The sequence below is a fragment of the Vombatus ursinus genome, unplaced genomic scaffold, assembly GCF_900497805.2.
Source record: "Vombatus ursinus unplaced genomic scaffold, bare-nosed wombat genome assembly UNPS02009205.1, whole genome shotgun sequence".
In the NCBI taxonomy this organism is placed as follows: Eukaryota; Metazoa; Chordata; class Mammalia; order Diprotodontia; family Vombatidae; genus Vombatus; species Vombatus ursinus.
The window spans coordinates 10,591,759-10,616,360 of record NW_020948983.1 but is presented as its reverse complement, the minus strand read 5'-3'; the positions used below and the strand labels follow the sequence as shown (position 1 = coordinate 10,616,360).

Sequence of the window (24,602 nt, the reverse complement as noted above, 5' to 3'; positions counted from 1 at the left end):
TGGCCATGACTGTGGATGCAGTAGATGACTTTGGCATCTTTTATGCCTGACCAAGCTCTTAAGTGCTTGACAGCATTTGCTTCAGCTACTTTCATGGCCATTGAAACTCATTGTTCTTGTCTACCCGTTCTGGGGGAAGTCTTCACGTTCTTAGGGTAGATATTCCTCTGACTGACAGGTTTGAGGCCCATTGGTTACCTTTAGTCTGGTTTAGCCCATCTGCTAAGATAGTGTTACTGGGGTGTGGCTGCTGGGCATGCGACAGCTTCTTGGAGCCACAGGTGAGAGTTGGGTGGCAGATGGACACAAAAAGTAAATGAACAGCCCTGAAAAGGTCTCAAACCAGAGGTGCTAGTCCTTCTTTAACACCTCATATACCCCCAACTCTCTACCATACTCTCCATGGCAGCTTGTCCCAACTTTTTCATTCCTTTTCAAGCCTCCCATGGTTCCTCTCCCCCCATCCTCTCACCTAAGAACCTTGCCTCATATTGTACCGAAATAATTGAGGCCATTCACTGAGAGCTCCTTCTTCTCTCCTCCTCACCCTCCTAGCATTCAGATGCCTTCTGTCACTGTTTCCTCATTCACCCCTGTCTCACACAAAGAGGTGGCTCTTCTCCTTGCCAAGGGAAGGGACTCTACCTGTTTAGTCCTCTCTCCCGTTCTGTTTTGTCTCCTTCAGTTGTTTGCCCCATCTGTCTTCTTCACTCTCTCATCTTCAGTCGATCTCTACTTCTGCTCCTGCTATCTTTACCATCTTCTACTGTCTGCTTCTCTCCTGCCTACAAGCATGCCCGTATCTTCCTCATTCTCAAAAAAACCCATCACTTGATCCTTCTATTCCTCCAAACTCTTCATATCATATCTCTCCTGCCTTTTGTGACTAAACTGGAGAAGGCCATTCTACAATAGGTGCCTCCACTTCCTTTTCTCTCACTCTATGGCTTCTGACCTCATTATTTTACTGGAAACTGCACTCTCCAAAGTTATCAATCTTTTAATTGCCAAATCCAATGGCTTTTCCACAATCCTCATTCTTCACCTCTGCAGCCTTTGACACTGTCAATTACTCGTTACCACTTGATAATCTTTTCTCATTAGGATTTTGAGATTCTACTCCCTCTCGTAGTTTTCTTACCTGTCTGTCCTCTCAATCTACTTCCACTTCTTCTCAGCCTCCTTTTCTGGATCTTCATTCAGGTTACACCTGCTAACTGTGGGTGTCCCATAGGATTCTGTCCTGGGCTTTCTTCTGTTCTTGATCTGTACTATTTCTGTATGCTGATATGTTCTTTAATGAACATCTCTCTTTGCTCACATGTACTTAGTCAGCCTTAACTTCTCTGTTGACCTCCAGTTTTGCCTCTCCAACTGTCTATTAGACTTCTTACACTGGATGTTCTATAGGCATCTTAAATTCAACATATCCAAAACAGAATTTTTTCTCTTTTCCCCCCAAACCTCCCCCTTCCAGACTTCTCTGTTACTGTCAAGGCACCATCAACCTACCAGTCCCTCATATTCACAACCTAGGTATCATCCACTATTCCTCACTATCTCTCATTCCCCCTCCCCCAAATCCAATCTGTTGCCATGGCCTGTTGATTTGACCTTTGCAAAATCTCTTGAATACTCTTCCCTTCTCTCCTTTCATACCTGGATTATTGTTATAGTCTGCTTGTGGATATGCCTGCCTCCAGTCTTTCCCCATTCCTGGCCAATCTTCATTTAGTTGCCAAAGTAATTTTCTTAAGGTACAGGCCTAAACATGTAGCGCCACCCCCCTGAAAATTAGAGGGTCTTCCTGTCACCTTCAGGAGAAAATGTAAAATCCTATTTGATATTCAAAGCTCTGCAACACCCCATCTCTCCTCATCCACCCGCTCCCCACTTCCAGTCCTCTTACACCTTACACACAACCATATACTCTTCAGTCCAGTGATACTGACATCCTTGCTGTTCATTACATAAGGTACTCCTTCTCTTGGTTTGGGTATTTTCACTGGCTGTCTCTCATGCTTGGAATACTTTTCCTCCTCATTTCCACTCCCTGGCTTCTCTGGCTTCCTAAAAAAAATCCTACATAATAGAGGAAGCATTTCCCAATTCTCTTAAATCTGGTGCCTTCTCTTGATTATTTCTTAATTGTGCTAAATATATATAGCTTTTTTTGTACATCATTGTTTGCATATTATCTCCTCCATCAGCTCCTGAAAGACAGGGACCGTTTTTTACCTTTCTTTGTATTCCCAGCACACTGCTTGGCACATACTAGGTGCCTAATGAGTATTTTTTCACTGCCAGATATGAGATATTGTTAAGGTAGAAATTACAATATTTGATAACTGATTAGATATGAGGAATGAGGAAGTGTGTGGACTCGTGGTAACACTGAGGTTGCCAACCTGTGTGTCTGGAAGGATGATGGTGCCCTCTACTGAAACAGAGAAATTTGTAAGAGGGGTTGAATTTTGGGGGAAACATAATGAGTTATGTTTGGGATATGTGTGACCTTGAGCAAGCTATTTTCTGTAAAATGAAGGAATTTTACTAAATGATGTTTAAGGTCCCTTCCAGTTCTAACAATGTGTAATGTTTTGGCAAAAATTGTTGTTGTTTTTTTTTTTTTTTTCTTATTCTTAGATTTGAAGTTTAACTATTTCAGAAACTTGAAGACTTTTTTTCCCTAAAGTCACATGTAGTTTTAGCACATATAACTGTTACATGTTGAATCCTCATAACACTGATGAACTATACATATGTTGTTACATTTAAAATATATTATACATAACTCATAATACAATGCCCAATTCAGCCCATTCAGGGTGTCCTAATTAGACTTCATCCAAGATTTATTTTGAATCCTCTAAAGAACTTTCTATTCACGTATTCACTTTTTTAAAGCTTGGAATTGACTTTTAAGTTTGTTTCTGGACATGGAATTTATTTTAGTTTAAGATTTATTAATTGTGTCTTTCTAAATAACAAGAAGACAAGTGGTAGTTATATAGCACTGGAAATCCTGAATCTCATTTGCCAAAATGGTATTTCAAAGTAATACAGAAATAACTAGCTGATTCTTATGTATGAGACTCTTCAAATCTTTAAATTCCTCTCTTTGTGTTTGCAGGAAACCTGTCCAGTTTAAATCGTCTTGGACTAAGGTATAACAGACTGTCAGCAATACCAAGGTCATTAGCAAAATGCAGTGCACTTGAGGAGCTGAATTTAGAGAACAATAACATTTCTACTTTGCCCGAGGTAAGAGGTGGATCAGGCAAACTCTTACATTCAGTCTGAAAAAATTAACAGAAATCCAGTAAAAAAAAACAAAACAAAACAAAAAAAGAAAACAGTAAATCCAGTGTGTACAGCTTTGTAAGGAATTAGAGTGATTGGAATGACATGAGTGGAATGTGTCAGTGGTGAATATTCACAGCTTTTAGAAGGGAGAAAAACAACAAAGGAGGAAATCGAAAGGAATAGTTTAAAGAGGACAAAATGGATTTGTTTCCTTTGGGTACCATGTAAATTTTTCATGTTGATTTTGGCCACTGGTAGCAAAAACTATTGAGCGTAAATATGTGGCTGGTTTTAAGGACAATACTAAATGACTCCACCAACTTAAGTTTCAGAAATTTATTGAAGAAATTATATATGTCCTGACCCTTTCCTGCCTTCAGGAAAACTTCTCAAGGTTGTTGTGGGATCAGATGATGATGTAGGTCTTTGTAAACTCTCCTTGCTGTGACTTCCAGTCCATCCATGCCTCTGTGCTCTCCAAGGTCATCTTCACTATTCTGGCTTCCATTTCATAGGGTCATGTGATCATAATAAGGTATCTCAGAGAACATGTAGTCCAATCTTCTCATTTTATTGGCAGCTTAGAATGAGAGCAGTTAAGTGACTAGTCCGGGGTCACAGTAGCATAGTAGTTATCTCTCCACTTCACTTATCTTGAGCCTGTAGTTAGTTAATTCAACTATATACTTTCTCTGCTTGAATCTCTTATATCCTTGTCTTGTCACAACTCATGCCTATTTGAACCTGAAGTCTAAATTATCCCCACAGCTGCCTTCTCTGACCATATGCACATGCTGCTGGAGGAAGTCATACAACCATGCTGATTAAATTCACTGCCTAAAGTCAGCTCTTCTGTGTACAGCAAGGCAAAGTAGCCATGGAGTCGGGAGTTCATTTCAGTACCTGGGTTCAATTCCTGTCTTCGCTATATACTGGCTTCATGATCAGAGGCAAGCCACTTAATCTCAAAGTGTTCTGAGAGATACTCCAAGTTGCAGAGAAGGGATGAACCTGTCTTGGTAGAGGGAAATACCACATTTGGAAGTTCTGTATATCAGTGATATCACAATTCCATTTCCTTTCTCTATCCTTAATTGACTGATCTCATTCCCACAGCAGCTGTTTCAAATCTTGTCTTCTCCTTGAACCTCCCACATTATCCCCTGGCTATCCCTTTCAACAGAGGAACTTGCCTCCTACTTTACTAGGAAAATAGAGGATATTCACTGTGAGCTCCATCTTTTAGCTTATCCTGTGACAGAAAACCCTTCTACTTCATGTTCCATCCTTTCTTCTTTCGCCTCAGTCTCTAAAGAAGTGACCCGCCCTCTTCTTTGCCATGGTCAATTCCTTTACTTCTGCTCTTGGTGCCATTTCCTCTTGTACCATCCTACAATCATTCTCAATCATCAATCACTGTCTCTTATTATCAATCTCTCCTTATCTACGGGCTTCTTCCCTATGACCTACAAACATGCCTAAATCATTCCTATTCTTAAAAAAAGATAAATAAAACTTCCTTTGATCATACTCTTCCCTCAAGGATTCATTCTCTGTCTCTCCCTTTCATAGCTAAATTCCTAGAAAAAGGCATATATACTCATTGCTTACACTTCTAATTTTTTTATTCACTTTCTCAACTCTTTTAAAGATAATTTTACTGTTATCTTTTATTTTTTATATCACCAAAATTTCTCCCGGTATCTCTTTCCCATCTTTCTCCCAGAAAGCCATCCCATATAACAAATAACATTTTTTTAGAAGGAAAAAATTGGCAAAACAGAGCAATACATTGAAAAAAGTCTGAAAATAAATACATTATAGGACTCCTGTGGGCTTCCCACCTCTACAAAGGAGAGGGGTGAGTGTCTCTTTTCATTTCTTTTCTTTGAGTCTGTGCTTGTTCTTTGTAATTTTTCAGCATTCATTTATAATTGCTTTGTAGTGGTTCTTTCCATTGATTTTTTTTGTATTTATTATTTCTTAGGGTACAGTAGTATCCATTACATCTGATATATTACAGTTTATTTAGCCATACTTTCTCATCTTTTTGCAATCTGGCTAGCAGTTCAACTCTAGGATTACCAGTGATTTCTTAATTGCCAAATCTTATGACCTCTTTTCAACCCTTATCCTTTTTTACCTTTCCATAGCATTTAATCCTATTGACCATCCCTTCCCCCCTCCACCTTGCTAGCCTACTTCATGCTCCCCAAATGTGATGATCTACCTCCTATTTCTGAGTCTTTATGCAAGCTGTCCTTCATTTCTTGAATGCATTCTGTCCATACTTCAACTTACAGAATCTCTAGCTTTTCTCAAGAGTAATTTCATGTGTGGCCCTCTGAAACTGGCCTGTTCTAATCCCCCAAATTGCTAATGCCATAGCTCTCAGAAATTATTTATTTATTTATATGTGTTTATGTTTTTCCTTTCTTTCTCTCAGTAGAATGTGATCTCTTTGAAGGCAGGGACTATTTTCATTTTCATTTTCATCTTTATATCCCTAGTGCCTCCAGCATAGTTTGAATATATATAAACACTATTTTAGTGTCAATTAGCTCTAAGGTTACAAAGATTACAATAATCCTTGCCCTCATGGAGGGCTTAATAAATATTTATTGAATCGAAAATGGTATCTGAGAATGTGATTTGAATTTCTAGATTAAAGCAAGGCAACATTTATTAGGCACTTACTATGTGCCAGACACTATGCTAAGGGCTGAAGATATAATATAAGCAAAAAGAAAGATAGTTCCTGGCCTCAAAAAAGCTTCCATTCTAAGGGGGAAGACAACACACAAAAGGGAACTGAAAATTGGGGGGGGAGGGTAGGGGAGGGTGTCTGTGCCAGGGTGTGGTGGCAAAGTGAAGAAAGTCAGAAGCAGATAAAAGAGTAGAAGTAAGGTTGGTTGGCCTGGGCTCTTCCTCAAAATGAATGCTCCAGGAGGAACTCAAGAGTGGGAGAAGGGGGCCAGCATGGTGGAGGAATGTTCCAGGGTGAGAAGACGGTGAGGGTGGGTAGATATGCCTAAGATGCAGAGGGAGGTTCCAAGGTGAAACTATAGCTGAGGCCTGGTGGTCAAGTCTGGAAAGTCAGAGGAATAACAAGCTCTTGACAAGGTGTGGAATGATCATTTTGGGTTTGCCTGGTATCTTGAAAATCTTATTTAGGAGTGTTTTAAAATAAAAAGAATAGGGGAAGGAGGACACTGCCTAAGAAATTAACTAAAATAGATACCTTGGGAGAGTGGCCACAGTGTGGGAAGAAGAGTAATTCAGATATATAGATGTCTGTAGGAGACAAAAATCCAAGCTTGAAGCCAGTAGTTAAATTTATGATCTTAGGTGTCTATAAACAAATGCCCAGAGTTTTGGCAGGAAAAGAGAGGAACTAGTGGAACCAATGCAAGGAGAAACTTTGACTTGATAAATATCACTGATATTTTTTTGAAATGAAACTAAAGCCTGGAAAATAATGCTGATTGGGTATACTTTAGGAGGATAAGATTTATTTGTTTGTTTAGAGCTATAAAAAGACATTAGTGGCCATTGAATCCAACCTCCCATTTTGCAGATGAGGAAACTAAGATGTTAACTGATTTGCCTAGGGGTCATGTAGCTAGTATGTATCTGAAGCAGGATTTTAGCCCAGGTCATTCTAGCTCCAAGGCCAGTGCCTTTTCCATTATGTCATACTGCCTAGACAGAAAGATAAAAGGTAGGGATAATGGAAAAGGGCAGATGGAGATGGAATGATATTCTTTATTATGATGGCATACTCCTTCAAAATGTGAGGAAACCAACAAGTGGAAATTCTGTTCTTGTTGCGATTCTTACAAATAGGACAAGTTACTGGGGGAGGAAATGATAGAAAATATGGGGAGAAGTGACCACTGCCCTCTAGAGTTTGTGATAGAGAAAGAGTGCCAAGGTTGACATCTACTCAAGATTTATGGATAGCAAGATTTCAGAAGTTTCAGAGGAATGGTAATTAAGACCCCACAGACTGAAATAAGAAATGGAAAACTCAAATTGAAATTCTGAAGAGACAAGGGAAAATCATTCCAATATGAAGTTTTCTGAAGAGACAATAAGGGTGTACAGGGAATTCCCTTGCCAACTGGAATTTTTTAAAAAGCTACGTACAGAAAATGGAAGCAAGGGTAGCTAACAAAGGAGGGACATTAAAGCATGGTATAGACCTGTAAAATAGCTGTCAGGAACACAAAGTTAGGTAATACTAATGAGAAAAGCTAAGAACCACAAAAAGGGTAGATTTTTTTCAAACTATATATTGGGGAAAGAGGAGTAGCACAGAAGGGAGAGGATTTTGCTTTCGGTGGATAGGATAATAACCAACAACAAAAGAAAGGCAGAGCTGCTCAGTTCTTCATTTGTTTCTGCTTTGTCTGCCAAGGAAAATGACCTTTGCACTAGAAATGGCAGAATGTAAATGACTAACAAGAGGTTGATACACAAGGTAAGTTAGGAGATAATGAGAACACCTTGCTGTACTTGATGAATTCAGATCCCCTGTTCCAGTTGCACTATGCATCCTTGGATACCAGAAGAACTGGCAGTGTGATTACTGAACCACCGTCATTGATATTTGAAAGCTGATGAAGAACAGAAGAAATACAGGACTAGAGAAAAGCGAATGTCTGGCTTTTCAAAATAGGGAATAAGATAAAGAATCCACAGACTATTGGCCGATGATCTTCACTTTATTTCCTGGGAAAATTCTAGAGTGGAATATAAAAGAGATGGCCAACAAACATCTAGAAAAAGAAATAGTGATTACAAAAGACATCATGGCTTCATCTAGAACAGGCTATGCCAGACTAACTTTATTCCATTACTAAAGGAGCTAGATGAAGGAAATGCTAGAAATATAGTTTACCTAGATTCTAGCAAAGCTTTTGATAAAGTACTCCATACTATTCTTGGGAAGAAGTTGGAAAGATGTGAACTAGACCAGGATTCTCTAGATTTTTTGATTGCACATTCCTATCAATAACATATTTTGAGCATTTGACCCCAATTTGTGTGTATTTTTTTGTAAATGATAAACATATACTGAGAACCAACCTGGCAGAGTGGATCTGGCCTAAAAGTCAAAAGGCCTGGGCTGGGGGTAAGGGTATGTATATACCCTTATATATAGCTATATATATGAGGCTGTGTAGCCTCAGGCAAATTGCTTAACCTCTCTGGGCTCTTGGCAATTCCAGGAGTTGCATAGAAGGTGCCAGCCTGAATTGGTAGAAGGAGTTTCTTCTGTTAGGAGTTTCTTATACCAGTGAAATCATAGGTCCAGTCTCAATCCTTAAATGTATATTATAATATAAACACACAAATGTAGAAATTTTAAAAGATAAGATAAAGATGAAATAAACAGTTTTTATGTAATAAGATTGGAAAGATAGATTAGAGTTAGATTGTGTTGGGCTTTAAATGCTGAACAGAGAAGTTTATATTTGGTCTTACAGTCAATCAAGAGCCACTAGTTTGTTGCATGGGGGAAGACATGGTCAGACTTACACTTTAGGAAAATCACTTTGACAGGTTAGTGGATTGTGGGTTGGGAGTGGGGAGAGATTTGAAGCAGGGAGGCCAATATGGTGGCAACTTTTATGGAACAGTGAGGAGGTGATGAGGGCCTAAACTAGGGTGCTGGCTACATGAGTGAAGAGAAGGGGATAAATGTGAGAATGGTGGAGGTAGAAATGACAAAATTTGGCAACTGTTTGGGTTTGTGGAACGAATGAAGGTGAGGAGTCTAGGGTGACACTTAAATCAGCAAGCTAGGTGACTCAAAGAATGCTGATATCCTCTAAAGAAATAGAAAAGTTCAGAAGAGGGGTAGGCTGTTTGGAGGCAGGGGAGATCATATAATGAAATCTGTGATACAGATTAGAAACTCATTTCTGCTCCCTCTTCCTGTTCAATTTACTCTGTCCCATCAGAAAAGAAAAGAAAGTGGAGAGGACAGGGCTCATACTCACCAGTCACTACTTTGGAACACAGAGCCTGCCCTCTGAGGCATGTGTGATTAGGGGATATAGAGGAATGCAGAATTTTTCCAGTCACACCTTCACAGCTGCTTCTGTAGGTACCCTGCTGTGGTTAGATTAAAAATGTCCTGAACGATCATTACTTAGCACAGAAGGGGGAAGGTTGGGAGCTTGCACAGTGAAGGAGTGTTGGACTAATGAATGAAGGATAGGTGTGGTTATATTGGAGAAAAGCTCAGGGATGGTGCAATGTGACCCCATCTTATCACTCTTTGGTTGATCACATGCTCTATGGTGGTTGTGCTGTGGTTTCCTGAGGCATTTGGTCCATCACTTTGGAGACAACCTGTGCCAGACAGTAACAGTATTAGATGGATCTGGAACTGTTTGAATGGCTAAACTCAAAGAGTAGTCATTAATGGCTTCATGTCATCTTGTCAGGAGATCTCTAGTGAGAGTGCACCAAGAGTATCTGCTTTGCCTTGTGACTGTTTAACATTTTTGTCAGGGACTTGGATAAAGGCATAGATGGCATATACAGATGATAACAAAGCTGAGAAGGATAGTTAACACACTGCATGATAAGTCAGGATCCAAAAATATTTTGACAATCTAGATCATTGGACTGAATTTAATAAAATGAAATTCAGTAGGGGTGAATGTAGTCTTACACTTAAGGTTTAAAAAAATCAACTTCACATGCAAAATGGGAGAGGCATGTTTAGACAGCAGTATAGAAAAAATATAAGATTTTAGTGAGCTTCAAAAGCTCAGTATAAGTCAACAGTGATGTAGCTGTCTCCCCCCCCAATGTGTTAATTAGCTTCATTAAGAGAGGCATAACTTCCAGGATTGGAAGTAAAGAGGTGATAGACCTTCTGGACGTTAATCTTGTCAGACATCAAAAATGATGTTCATTTCTGAGTGCCATCATTTAGGAAGGATATTGACAAATTAGAGAGCCTGGGAGAAGGTAACTAGTATGATGAAGGACCTTGAATGCATGTCATATATGAATTATTTGAAGGAAGTAGGAGGATTTTGTTTAGTGAAAACTTGGGGGCAACACACTCACTGTCTTTAAGTATTTGAAAGCTTATTATATAGAAAAGGGATTAGACTTATTCTATTTGGCCCCAGATGGCAATATCAGGTAAAAGTTGAAAAGAAACAAATTTAGCCTTGATATAAGGGAACACTTCTTAACAATTAGAGCTGTCTAAAAAGTTCAGTGGGCTGCCACAGTATACAGTGGGTTCTCCATCATGGTAAGTCTTTAAGCAAAGTCATTTAGACTCCTCACTGGGTGGTTATGTTATAGTGGGAAGTATTTTTAAGTTATAGGTAGGACTAAATAACTGGTAGAGTCCCAACAAACTCAGAAATTACATGATTCTGCCAATTGAATTGAATGCTAGTGATTATTGTTATCATTACTAACAATGAATAATAATAATAATAATAATAATAATAGTAATAAATGTAGATATACCATAAAATCTCACCTAGTTGACTCCTGCCAAAATAGATAAAAAATAATTTGAGACAGTTTTGTCAGTATGCAAGTGAAGGTTCCAGGGCTATAAATACTAGATTAGCACTCTATGCTGTGAATCTGAATTTAATCTTCCTTAGCGCTGCTCCCTGTGGCTTTAGATTTAGATTCCAGCCACATTCCTTGCTAGAGCCAGTACCAGGCTCTTCTTAACTGTGCCACCATAAAAAAGTATAGTAAGAGATAGAGCACTTGTCACCTTAAAATAACCTATCTGGTGACAGCTTTGAGGCAGACTAGAGTCAGGAAGACCTGAGTTCAAATCCTGCCTCAGACACTAGCCACGTGACCCCGAGAAGTCACTTAACCTCTGTTTACCTAGGAGGGAACTAGGTGGCTCAGTAAATAGGATACTGGGCGTGGAGGCAGAGAGACCTGAGTTTAAATCCAGCCTCAGACACTTGCTAGCTGTGTGACCCTGGTCAAGTCACATAACCTATGTTTGACTTAATCCACTGGAGAAGGAAATGGCAAACCACTCTATTATCTTTGCCAAGGAAACCCCATGGACAGTACAGCCTACGGGTCATGAAGAGTTGGACATGATGAAGAACAACAACAAAAACTTGACAGTAAGCATAAATAAATAGGGCTTTTGTGTGTTGTAACCCATATATGTAAACTGGATCACTTTTCAGGTGGGTAAAGCTTCTTCAAAAGGCCTATGCACATTTGGAAAAGCATTAAGGTTCTAACTGAACTATCAACATATTGAAAGTGTCATGTTTTTATTGAAAATTTGACATCACTGGAATTCATAAACAAAGGGGAAAAAAGGACAAATCTGTTGTATAATACTTGTAAGGCTATTAGTTTCTTATGAGAACTTGACTTCGAATTAGATACACAGAGAAAGAATTAGGTACCACTTATGCAGAGCTTTGTTTATACTGCTCTTCTGAAATCAAAGTGAAACGTTTCAAATACTAATGTCTTTAAATGTTTCTCAAATATATAGTCCACATTTATCCCTTTGTTTGGTTTTTGCTCTTCTACAAATTGAGCAGTTTTCACATATAGTTTAGAATATGTCTTCTAAGATTTTCTCATTGCTACGTATCTTGAAGGCAATGAATCACCAGGTGATAGAAGGAGTAACTTTACTGATGATTCTAATTCTGTGTATTTCATACTCTACAGGGTCTATTATCAAGTCTTGTGAATCTCAATAGTTTGACACTAGCTAGAAATTGTTTCCAGTCATATCCAGTGGGTGGTCCATCTCAGTTCTCCACCATCTATTCCCTCAATATGGAACACAACAGAATCAATAAAATTCCATTTGGAATTTTCTCCAGAGCAAAAGTATTAAGCAAGCTGAATATGAAGGTAAGAATCTCTGTTATGTAGAAAATCTTTGTTGGTAATTCTTTGGTCACTGCTAACAGTGCAACCTGAAATGTATTATTTTTTTCTCTGTTTCCCATTTATTTTTAGCACAACTAGACCTATGCTTAGGATATGTGCTCTCTTTCTTTCTCTCTCTCTTTCCCCATATACACGTGTGTGTGTGTGTGTGTGTGTGTGTGTGTGTGTGTGTGTATTTCCCAATATTGTAATACTAAGAAAAATAGGTTCATCCTTGAAATCTTGGTCAATGGCGGAAGTTGGTGATTAGTTTAGACATGTGACAGTGACACTAATTTTGAATATTTAGAATGAAGCAAGAAACTTAGAGGCAAAGTAATTTGTCAATTTAATAATACATTTTGATAGAAGCTATGATGTTGAATAAGTTTGACAGCTGTATAAAAACTAGGCTTTTTTTGAGTCTTTTTTTTTTCCTTGTTAAAAATCTCTAACAAGCCTTGTCTTAAATCTCCCTTAAAATATTATGTTACATGTTAACAAAACTTTTTCTTCAAAGTAATTTCAAAGTCTAAGTAAAAGCCTGGTTTTTCCCTTTTTTTTCCTAAAGAAGAAAACTTTTCTAAGCCAAAATTATTTAATATGTCATGAATTAAAATGTTTGGCTGTTTTCTAAATAACTTCTGAATAAAAAGCAGTAAGCTTAAACTTTTTAAATAAATTACTATTTTTAAAGAGAAAACTTGAATTTTCATGTTAGTATATTCTATTTTTAATTTCTGTTATGGATTGTGTACTTAAATGAAAGGCTAGAGATTTATTCATTTGTGTATGTTTTCAGTTGTCATCTTGTTAAGGTATTCCTTTTTAATTTTTTTTCCTTTCGCATTTAAAACTTCTGACCAGTATTAAAAAAATTAAAAGAATGATTTATTCTTAGTTTTTCTGAGATGCATTTTTTTTTCCTTTTGTGCTTATTCATTTTTTTGGGGGGGGGGTGAGGCAATTGGGGTTAAGTGACTTGCCCAGGGTCACATAGCTAGTAAGTGTCAAGTGTCTGAGACCAGATTTGAACTCAGGTCCTCCTGACTTCAGGGTCAGTGCTCTATCCACTGCACCACCTAGCTGCCCCTGCTTATTCATTTCTTAGGTATACACATAGATTCTTAGAATTGGAAGGGACCGTCTGTAATAGCCTCCCATCCAACTCAAGAAATCCTCTTTATAGTATTTCTTATAAGAGGTTTTATTTCTGAAAAGTCGTTACCCAGTCAATACTTAAACATTGTTCCAGTAAGAGTCTATCTAAGTTTTTAAACATGAATTACCCCCCAAATAGACCATCACAGTAACCAAGATCTTTGAAATATTAAATGCTGTTCCATTCATAGTTTATAATTTACAGTGCAAATGATCATATATTGGAAACAGTTTTCCATCGTAATCTCTAAATAAAAATCTTCTGTTTGTTTTTGGGAGCTCTCTGGGCTTTTAAACAAAGTATATAAAGTATTTTTTTCTTTTAAAGTATTTTCATTTTATATTATAAGGCTATAGAAGACAGAAATAGGATTTTTTTTTTAGTTTTCCTCTAATGGTCCCTCCATCCTTCTCCCTACTCCCAGTTTTCCTATTTTGAATGCTGTTTATTTTCTAATTTCCTAGGACAATCAGTTGACCTCCCTTCCATTGGACTTTGGGACTTGGACCAGTATGGTAGAATTGAATTTAGCTACCAATCAGCTCGCAAAAATCCCTGAGGATGTGTCAGGGCTCGTTTCCCTTGAGGTAAGACTATGAGAGAAAGCTACTTGTTAGATTTATTCTAGAATTATCCAGTTTATAGACTCTTAAATTAAAATAGCAGGTTATACTTGGGCACATATAGTAATTAAATATATCAGAATTCTATAACAAACTCATCCTTGTTCTCTGATAAGGTGAGGTTTAGATTCAGTGCCTGTCTATATATAGAGAGCCATGCATGTCCCCTGAATAGTTCATATATTTGAAGGCTATAAGCAGGTTTGTAAAAATGTTTACCTCAGTTTTAATTGGTCTGTATTTACTCTGAAAAGGTATGCAAGTAGAAAAATTAACATTTTGATCTAGCATAATTTAACTCCATATGATATTTTGAAAGCCTTTTTAAAAAAATGAGTCAAGTTTTATCATAGTTTTGGTAGACCTTTGTGGTTAATTCTTAAAATATTAAATGTAAATAGTGGCGTATAAAAGCATTGACTCATTTGCCATTTTTTTATTTTTAAGCAATTTAGTGGAAACTGGAGCTTTTTTTTTCTTTCGAATGGGTGAGCATTGTTCCAGTTAAGTGAAAATACTTTAGTTTTCATTGGCTGTGATTACTTCCCCCAAAATGAGATTTCAGGGATGTACACAATTATTTAACAAAAATTGTATCTTTTCCGTTTTTTAAAAAACAGAATAATGCTATATACTTTATACATTCTCATTATAATAATAACTGACATTTATACAGTATTTTAAAGTTTGCAAATGTTTTACATGATTATCTCATTGGATCTTCACAATAATGTGAAGTAGATAATATAGTTATTACTATCAATATTTTACAATTAAGAAATGGAGGCATATCAAGGGTCAGTAACTTTCCCTTGATAACACATCCAGTAAACGGGAGCATTGGTATTTAAAACTCCTCCACCTGACATCATTAGCACTCCACCTGCTCTTTTAGTAGAATGGGGCTCTTTTTTAAGTTCTGAGTCACACAGTGTTAATATAGAATTCACTCCCTTTTCTTTGCATTACCTACCCTAAACCATTTCTCCATTTCTCTTTAGGTTCTAATCTTGTCAAACAATGTTCTGAAGAAGCTCCCTCATGGCCTTGGAAACCTTCGGAAGTTAAGAGAATTGGACCTAGAGGAGAACAAACTAGAATCCTTGCCGAATGAAATTGCTTACCTTAAAGATTTGCAGGTAAAATGATATAATAATGTTATATGCCCTTGGTTTATACTTTCCTCTCTTGAATTTGGCCTGTATCTTGAATCAGTTTCATCATCATTGAATCATAGGGATGAAGAATCTGAGGGCTCAGCTAGTCTGTTAATTCAAATCAACATTCTCTAGATACCTAAGTTCAGGGCAATGTGTCAAGGACAAGTAAAAAACATAGATCACAACTTATTCTGTAACCTTCAACATTTCACTGTAATCATGCCTCACTTGAAATTCAAAGAAAAGGAAAGAAGCAAATGTACCTCAGTACCCCTGTGAGAAGTAAAATACCTAGACGAGGAGGGGGGAAGCGTTTTGCTACCTAGTTTTACTAGTGTCCTAGTGGGACTTTTAGTGACTTGTATTCTTTGTATGTCGAAAGTGGTCAAGTGCTTTGGGTCACCATATTTGGTGTCCTGCTTGGTGATATTAGGAAGTGTTCCATTGGTTTTGGTGTAAAGAGTGGGTGCTAATAATTCATGAATATAGAATAGTCAGGTGGGGTGTTCTCCTAGTTCTTTGGGCAGCAGTGGCTCCCCTCATGCCCTCAATAGTCATCCAAAGCTGGAGTCTAGCTCACAGGCAAGGAAAATACCCTGAGGCCGCCATAAAGCCACATTTATGTCTGTATGTAAATCAAATCAACTTCTGCCTTGGCTGTCATTCCAGACTTTGGTCCTAAAATGGCCTAGGAGCTGAGGTCTATGACGGTGGCTGGGATCTGGAGCCTATTTTATTTTCTGTATTCAAAAAGATTAATTTATAAAATAATCCTAAATAAGTGGATGCTTTCTATTTTTCTGAATGAGAACAATTCACAGCTTTTGTAAAGGTTTAATGTAGTCCTGTTGTATTTTCTATAAATGTTCTTCTGGAAGAACCTATTTTGTTAATTTAGCAGGTATGTATTCTAAAGTGTCCCTTTGCCATAGGAGAAATATGTAACACTCTGTTTTTAAAAATGATTAATCCTTCAGAAATTAGTCCTGACGAACAACCAGTTGAATAATCTTCCCAGAGGAATTGGTCACCTTACCAATCTTACACATCTTGGCCTTGGAGAGAACCTTCTTGCCCATCTTCCTGAGGAAATTGGTATGAAATAGTTTCTGATCGTTAACTTTGTACTAAACAAACTTGGTCATATGTGGTAGAGTAGTATTTATAGCTCAGTATTATGAACCTTTATTTGTAAACTAATATAACTAATAATGTTAGTGTTGTAATTACCAAGATTTAGCTAACCTTCTTTGTACCATCCTTAATGGTATTAGTACTTTGAAAGGACACAAGATTATCTGTGAAATAAATATTTCTAAGATATTTAATATTCCTGACAGAGATTACATATAATCTTAATTTAAAAAAAAAATTATTTGCCCTTAATTTAAGGCAAACATTTGTGGGAAATATTTCTTGACTCAAAAGCCAAAAAGTCATTTCCTTATGGGATACTATGGTAATTGTTAATGAAAGCTTTTATTTTTATGATTATTTATTATTTTAAGAGTGAATTCTTATATTATCCTTTGGGTCTCACAGTAATGGCATGAAATGGGATGGGGCAAGTTGTGTTTCTACTTTTCAGAATGCAAAACTGAGGATTACAGAAGTTGTGACTTGCTTGAAGATCATTTGGCTATTAAGTGGTGTGTTAGAGACTTGAACCTGAGGACACGTAGACCCACTATTCTATCCGCTACCCTGTGGTGCCTCAGTGGCCTTAAAATGGGGCCGTTTAGTAAAGAATGCAAAATTTGAGAATTTAGAAGATGGAAGGGTAACATAAAAATTTCTAATATGTTTAAATATCCAGTGGACATTTGGGTCCTCATAAGAAGACCCCCAGGAGAGCCCAAAGAAATGAACTAAAGCTCAGTGGCTTGATTGTGGCTTAATGGCCATGGATACCTAGCTTAATATTTTGACAAAATTAGTGAACATTTATAAACTGGTCGTATTGATATGATACATAGAGAAATTGTGAGAGGCAGCTCCAAGAAGGGTCTCTTGATGCTGTACTGTAAGAAGTTAAGGAGTATTCTCAGAAGAGGCTGGGAGGAATGAATGTACAGGCAGACGTACACTTCAGACAACAATCATCTCTTTATTATGTGCCTCCTATTTGCCAGGCATTAAATAATTATTGATTCATTCTATTCAGGTACACTGGAGAACCTCGAAGAGCTATATTTGAATGACAACCCTAACCTTCACGGCCTTCCTTTTGAGTTGGCTCTCTGCAGCAAACTGTCAATCATGAGTATTGAGAACTGTCCCCTCAGTCACCTTCCACCTCAGATTGTTGCAGGAGGACCATCTTTCATCATTCAGTTTCTAAAGATGCAAGGTCCATATCGTGCCATGGTCTGATGCATATCAGTTGGTCCCATACACTGTACAAAATATAAACTGCATTAATGTTGTCTCATATCTATATCTGTATCTCTGTTTGTAGATATTGATATATATATGGCAGATTTATTAAGACTGCATTATGTGTTTCTGCTAATAGAGGAATCATAGCCATTTAGATTTTTTTTATTCTGTACAAAATGCTTGTTTGAGTTTTCTTTGCTGAATTTGATGGATTTTTGTCTGTTGAGTCATATGTAATACCAGTTCACTTAATACATTTGCCAACAAATTTAAAAAATTATTAAATTTAAGGGATAAAAATAGTATTGTTAGATAGACTTTCTATTAGGAAAAATAATGTAAAATATTTGTTGCAACTTTTCATCTTCATTTTTCCCTTCTCCTTGTCAGAACCCTGTAATGTCATACGCCCTAAAGATAGAATTTTTCTTTAACTTATTTTGAGATTTGAAACAGAAATGGTTTTTTATATATTGTTTACAGTCAGAGTAAATCACTGGATTTTTTTATTTGTTTTGATTTGCTCTGTTTTAATCAATCATAACTAGAATTTATATGCTTCCGCTGAAGAATTTGTATCAGCTAGTTTATATACAAAAAGATTTGCTCAATGAAATAACTGGTAAACTGAAAAGATGCAGCCAAAATGCTTGAATTCTTGTAATTATGCTTCTCTGAATGATCATTTGTGAGGCAAAACATATCTGAACTGAGCCTTTGGGGAGGGTTCGGGGAGAGGAAAGGAGACGACATCTTTTCTAGCACAAATAACCTTTTCAGATTGGAGGAAAGAAATACCTAATTGGTTCAGTGAAGAGCAATTACTGTTTTGGGAAGTTGCAGTTACACAAAATCTAATACAGTTTGATTGGCAAGAAAATCTTATCCACACACAGTTTATGTAAAAATATACAATCCTATATAGATATGTATTTATTATGACATAAATGATATCAACAATGTTGAGGATTTCTCCCCATCCTTGTACAATGAAATGAATTGAATGTCTCTTACTTTTTAAACACTGCAATATATGTAAGTTTTAGGGTTATTTAATAATGTACTCTGGTTTTATATCTTGACTTGCCTTGTACATCTTTCAATCCTGGAATTTCTGCATCGAAGCACAATATCTTCACACTGTGCTGTGTTGCTGCTGAACTAAATGCACTTTTCCCTATATTTGGGGCACTTGCTTCAAACAATTCAGTTCAGTATCATGTATCATTTGTTTTAACTTCACCCTTTCCCTTAATAGTTACTGCAAGAGGCACAAGTTGAGTTGTGCAAAGAAGCTTTTGATAGCTCAGTGGAAATACTGTAAGTTGTGCATGTACTCTCTGATATCTTTTCTTTTTCCATATTGCATTAAGGCTAACAGTGTTGTCTAAGTGGCACACATTTCCTACAGTACTGTTCTTTTTTGTAGTGCCAGTATAAATTATTTGCATTATCATGGAGACTAAAAGGGCAGTTACATTCCAGTAGGTATCCCAAAACTCCCCTTTGTAGTGAATATAAATTGTTGATTGCTATTTGACCATTTCCATTTAAGTGGGAATTGTATATTTTGAACAAATCTATCAATTATTGGGATAGGGGAGTAAGATGGTATTGTTTTTTCCCCTCAAAACTCAGTACAGTTAAGGATTGTACTGCCTTAGGCTAGAATCACTCTTCTTATTTATCTGACATTTTCATAAGGAAGAACTTTTAAATGAAAGGCAGGTGGAGATATAAAACCCTAAGGGGCTTAAATGTGCTGTAAAACTATTGTAGATGTCACTGGATTTTACCAGGTAATATCTTTTTTTTCCTCTCTTTTTCCATCTATTGTGGCTTTTCAGTTTAAATTTTGTTTATAAAAGAACTAGTTTATTACTGCTCTAACTAAAGCAAAAGGTTTTTTTTTCTTAGCATAAAGATATTAAAATATGAAAATGCTGAAACTTGGACTTTGAAGACCATAATCTAACTTCTGAAAAATAATTAGAAAGATTTGTGATCATTATAACTCTTTAAAATGAAAATGATGCCCCATATCTCTTAAAATATAGGTTTTCCTTTGCTTTAATGAGGGGAATGCCTTTTTAGTTTGTTAATCTATTACAATGGGGCAAAGATAAACAGTTTTATTGTAGTACTGAAGCTACCTGAGAAAGAGAAAATGAGGGCCATTGTAGAGACTTCTAATGAGTATAAATCAAATGTCTTCTAATGGCTACCTCCTTATAAAACAGCACATGGATTTCTTTGCCTCTACTAGCCAGAAACAAGCATGAACTTTAATTGGGCTATGCTCATTAAGCAAGACGTTTCATGTGTAAATAGCTTGATCTGAATTTTCACCTTTCTAAGGTGTACTGCTAAAATGATGTATGATCAGAGCTGACCCTCTTCCTGAAATTGCAATGGGATGAGTAGTTGGTTTACCTAAAATAACATGCTTGCTGCTTTCTTTTAAAGAAAATATGACCAGTCTCTCCATTATCCTGTGAATAAATAAAACAAAAAATGTAGACTACAGTATGAAACAGATCCTTTTTTAAAGTTTTCCTTCTTTTAATGTATGGTAGCTAAATGGCAATGCTATTTACTCTATAAGGAGGTGTTACGTATGTGTGTATGTCTGTCTGTGTGTCTCCCAAGTGGTTATTTTCCTGCAGTAAAAAGGGGAAATACTAAAGAGTTTTGTGGAAATTAAGAATACAAATAAAACCAATATGAAGTAGAAGCTCTAGGAAGAAAAAAATACGCATAAAATGCGTTGTTGTAATTGTAATATTAAAGGTTGGATACTGTAATTGGAATGATCTTTAATAGTTCACTTGCATATGTCTAATTTATCCCACTGTGTATTTTGAATCAGTTAAAATGGATAAACTGCTCTGTGGCAAAGTGTACCTAGTTTTTCAAATCCTCCATTATGTGCATCCCTTTGGTTTTTAGTCTGTGTATTGTGCCACATTTCAGCTGGCAGACTACTTTTGCTTATCTGTACAAATAGTTCGTGATCAGATTCACAATGGAGAAGCAAGCAGTACAATTCAAAATAGTCAAGAGAAGGAATTGATATTGCTAGGCAAAATAAGATAAAATATTTCTTTCTACCAGAATGAGTAATAAATTAATGAACCAGATGCCTTAGTTATAACTTTCCATTTCAGTATTGCTCTGATCTTATGATAGATACTTCCTCTGGAGTCAATTAGTGGAGATTAAGAAGGGTGACAATCTTCAGTGATGCAAGAATCTATATTCTGAATGTAAGAAAATCATGGTATTCATCTGGAATTCAGGGAAGTAACCCTGAGAGTTAAAAATTTATAGTCTTTATCATAGGTAATAAAGTCAATATTAGTGAATTAGTGAATATAGTGTGGTGTGATCTTGATAACAGTAATTATGAGGGGGAAATCATGAATTATTAAAAACACAAAAATAAATAGAAAAGATAATTTATATGTGTGTGTATGTGTATATGCACATATATGTATGTATATATGCACACATACACATAAGTGTATATGAAGTCAGTTTTACTGGATTTAAAATTTATTTAAATAAGACTTGACTACTACCCAAGAAAGAAAAAGAAAAACTTTTTCTTAACGTTAGTGTTATCTCACATACATTTAACGTCTTACTAAATGAAATTAATCTGAACAAACCAATTATAACCAAGAAATATCTCAGAGTAGGACAATAGTGGTGGCTTGGAGGGAAAAAAGGACACTTTTCTTCCCACTTCCTACTGAAGGATGAAGAAGAATAACTTTAAAAGCCTAGTCATCGCTATATCACTAATAATAATAGCTCACATTTATATATAAAATGTTTTAAGGTTTTCAAAGTACTTTCTTCACAACAATCATGTGAGCTAAGTAGGTAGTGCAGGTTTTATCATCACCCTTTAAAGATGAGGAAATTGAGACTTAGGTTAAGTAATTTACCCAGGGTCAAACAGCTAGTAAATGTCAGAGCCAGAACTCAAACCCAGGTCTTCTGACTCCAAGTCCAGGGCTCTTTCTACTACACCATGCTGCCTCAGATTGTTCTGTGAAGAACGATCCTAATATTGATTGGATAATAGGATTATGTAAGTGACATTTTTAGCATGTTATGTGTTATGGGAAACCTAAAAATGATCCTATTTTGAAAGTTTTATTGTAGGCTAGTTGGTGCTTCAATGAATGTCCTTTAGATTTCTGTGCTGTCTTGTCCACCTTTGACCTTTGCCAGTGTTATATAGAAATTAGCATGTTCAGACTTTTGAAAGCTAAATATATGAGTAGCATTTGCATCAGCCATATATATCATTTTCTTCTAATGATTTTGGGGAATACTTCTGGCTCAGCAAATCTGTTCCAGCTGGTAAGCACTTATATGATACCCTCTCACCCCCTCAGCCTCACTTTGTGTTATCTAAAAATACAATGTAAAGAGGAGTGTTTCAGGTTACTCCTCAAAGTACCTACTTTTTTCAATATAAATTTTAATTACAAAAATTATGAACCGTGTCATCAAATAATCTTAATTCTCATGAGTTATCCTCTATTTCCTGACTTCGAACATTAATGTATCCTTTTAACATACCACAGATTACAAAGTCTCCTTGTAGTAATTCAACAATTTGAATGCAGCAAAGTATTTTTGCATAGTCAGTAGTGCACCTCAGTTGTATCTTTAGTATGCATGTCAAAACTTGCTTTTAATTAGATGTACAGTTGGCAGTCATTTGCACAACATGACAAATTTACAAGGCACAGTTAGAACAATTACAAACAGGATAGTATGTACAAACAGTATCTAATGGTTTTGGCTTTTATTCCAGCAAACATCAATGCATCTTCTGATGTGTAGGTCTTAACCAGGACTGCACAGAGTTTAGACTGTGGAAAATTCTTGGCCACATTCAGTTGTGGTGAAAAGCTAAACAAAGTGTAAACAGTCCACAAAAAAAATGTACTTTTAATCTCACTTGTACTGTTGATTGTTTATGTCTATATAAAAATTGCCTTGCCTTTTTTATAAGTCATTCTGTATTAATTGCATTCATTATAAATAGTATATTTGTAAATGTGCTGCCATTGAGTCTTTTGAAAGGTTTCTAGTGCTGAGTCTGAAGCTGGTTGTAAAGTGAATTTTGTCACATGAAAAATGCAGCTATTGTGAAATTGAGAGAACTGATTTTCAATATCATTTAGTCCTTTGAAGATAAATATATAGAAGGAAAAAAATACACCAATTAATTTTTTCCTACATTGCATGACAGCAACTGCCTCAAATAAAGACTTGCTTAAATTTTACATATTTACTAGCTATAAAAATAGAAAGCATTTTAACAACTTTTTGCATTCTCTCACTGATTAAAAATGAAGCATACTATTTATTTACTAATGGCACCTTTGCAGTTGAGACAAAGATGCTACTCCTTCATTTTTATAGTTCTACCCCAGTGGTATTTTATCACATTCTATAAATCACAGAATGACAACCACAATAATAATTATGTTGACTTTTTAATGTGTGTATGTATATACCCTCTGTCTCTTTCTATATCTCACTTAAAACATAACAGACTTAAAATATAACAAACTATATATTATATATGTTGTGTGTATATATATGTACACATATACATGTGTCTGTGTTCTGTATTTTGCTTATATATGGATACATGAGTATGTGCATGTATGTATACATCCACACATATATTTTCCCTTATTAGGGTATTCTAATCCAATGTCTCAGTGTGACATGTTAGTGACCCTGGGATCTAAAAGACGTGCCAATTGAGCAGGTCCTACTAAATTGGAAAAGCTTTGAATATAGTCGCTGTGATAGACTGTATTCCTTTTGTGACAGAATCTATGTAAGTTTGGAGAGGTTTTTCTCCATGTTGGCTACAGAGTAATGAACTTAACAACCATATCAACTCTTAAAGCTTATCAGCTAAGTCATAGAAGTATGAGATATGCTTTCGTCAGGGTAGGAGGTGGGGAGTGGTAGGTACTGTGTTAGAATTATGGATTCCTTGACCATGCCATTTAAAACTTCTAGGTATGTTTAAATGTGGAAGCTAGTGAACCTAAAGGAATAATTGGAGGGAAGAAAAAGGAATGCAATGTATCAATTATTGAAATGGAAATTATTGAAAATTCATTTTTATACTAGCTGTGTGACCCTGAGCAAGTCATTTAACCCCAATTGCCTCACCAAAAAGCAAAAAAATTCATTTTTATTGAAATTAATTTTAAGTAGATTTTTAACAGTTCTCAATGACAAAGGATTTAATGAGAAAGAGATATAATACAAGTTAAATTAGATCTTAAAATACTCGCTAAAGGCATATAGTAGCATCATTTACATGTATAAACGAGATGAGAATAGTAGTAGGAAACCAGATTGGCTTATACAAATATAAATCTCCCTACACTGTTCTCCCCACTACATTCTCATTAGAAAAGTATGGATTTCTCCTTTTACTCTTAGTTCTATGAATTAGTGTCTTAAAGACACTAATCCTGACAGTGAGCTGACAGTAACCTGCATGACCATATGAAGAAGAGCTGAGGATTATGAGTCAGAAATGAAATGATGAAAATCACATCCTTTTAAGAAGTCAACTTGAAGGTCAGTCAGTGAACCAGAATAATTGTAGCGGATATCTACTGCAAGTCCTTGAAGCTTCTCTTTATCGCATTAAAAAAAAATGTACTTGTAAATAGCTTAGTAATGTTTTCACAAATCGTAGTGTCCTAAAACATTAGAAAATTTTATTGTTATTTTAGATCACTCCATTTATGAAACTGTTGTTTCATAAATATGCTTTTTTAAATAATTTCCCCCTTGTTTTCTAAATGTTCATTTGCTTTTTTGTACCTGATTTGTTATCAAAACTACATTTTGAAATTGTTTATTATTCTCAGTTGAGCAGGTCATTTGGTTCCTGTTTAACTGCTGATGTTTCTTTGCTCTTTTCAAAGTTTGAGTTTGGTGGGCTTTTTTAGCTCAGATTGTTCTGATTTTATATTTTTATTTACCACCCTT

The 24,602-nt window shown here is 36.0% G+C and overlaps 1 protein-coding gene across 4 annotated transcripts in view; it reads left to right on the top strand.

The window, feature by feature from the left end:
- SHOC2 (SHOC2 leucine rich repeat scaffold protein) overlaps window positions 1-20,070 on the top strand; it is a 145,319-nt gene extending 125,249 nt beyond the window's left edge. For all 4 annotated transcript variants that reach the window (XM_027851604.1, XM_027851602.1, XM_027851601.1 and 1 more), the window contains exons 4-9: window positions 3,134-3,264; window positions 12,019-12,207; window positions 13,852-13,974; window positions 15,012-15,149; window positions 16,148-16,265; window positions 17,335-20,070. In XM_027851604.1, the coding sequence (XP_027707405.1) occupies window positions 3,134-3,264; window positions 12,019-12,207; window positions 13,852-13,974; window positions 15,012-15,149; window positions 16,148-16,265; window positions 17,335-17,543 (908 nt within the window). In that variant the 3' untranslated portion in view covers window positions 17,544-20,070. The remainder of the gene's footprint in view (window positions 1-3,133; window positions 3,265-12,018; window positions 12,208-13,851; window positions 13,975-15,011; window positions 15,150-16,147; window positions 16,266-17,334) is intronic.
- Window positions 20,071-24,602: the final 4,532 nt, after the last annotated feature.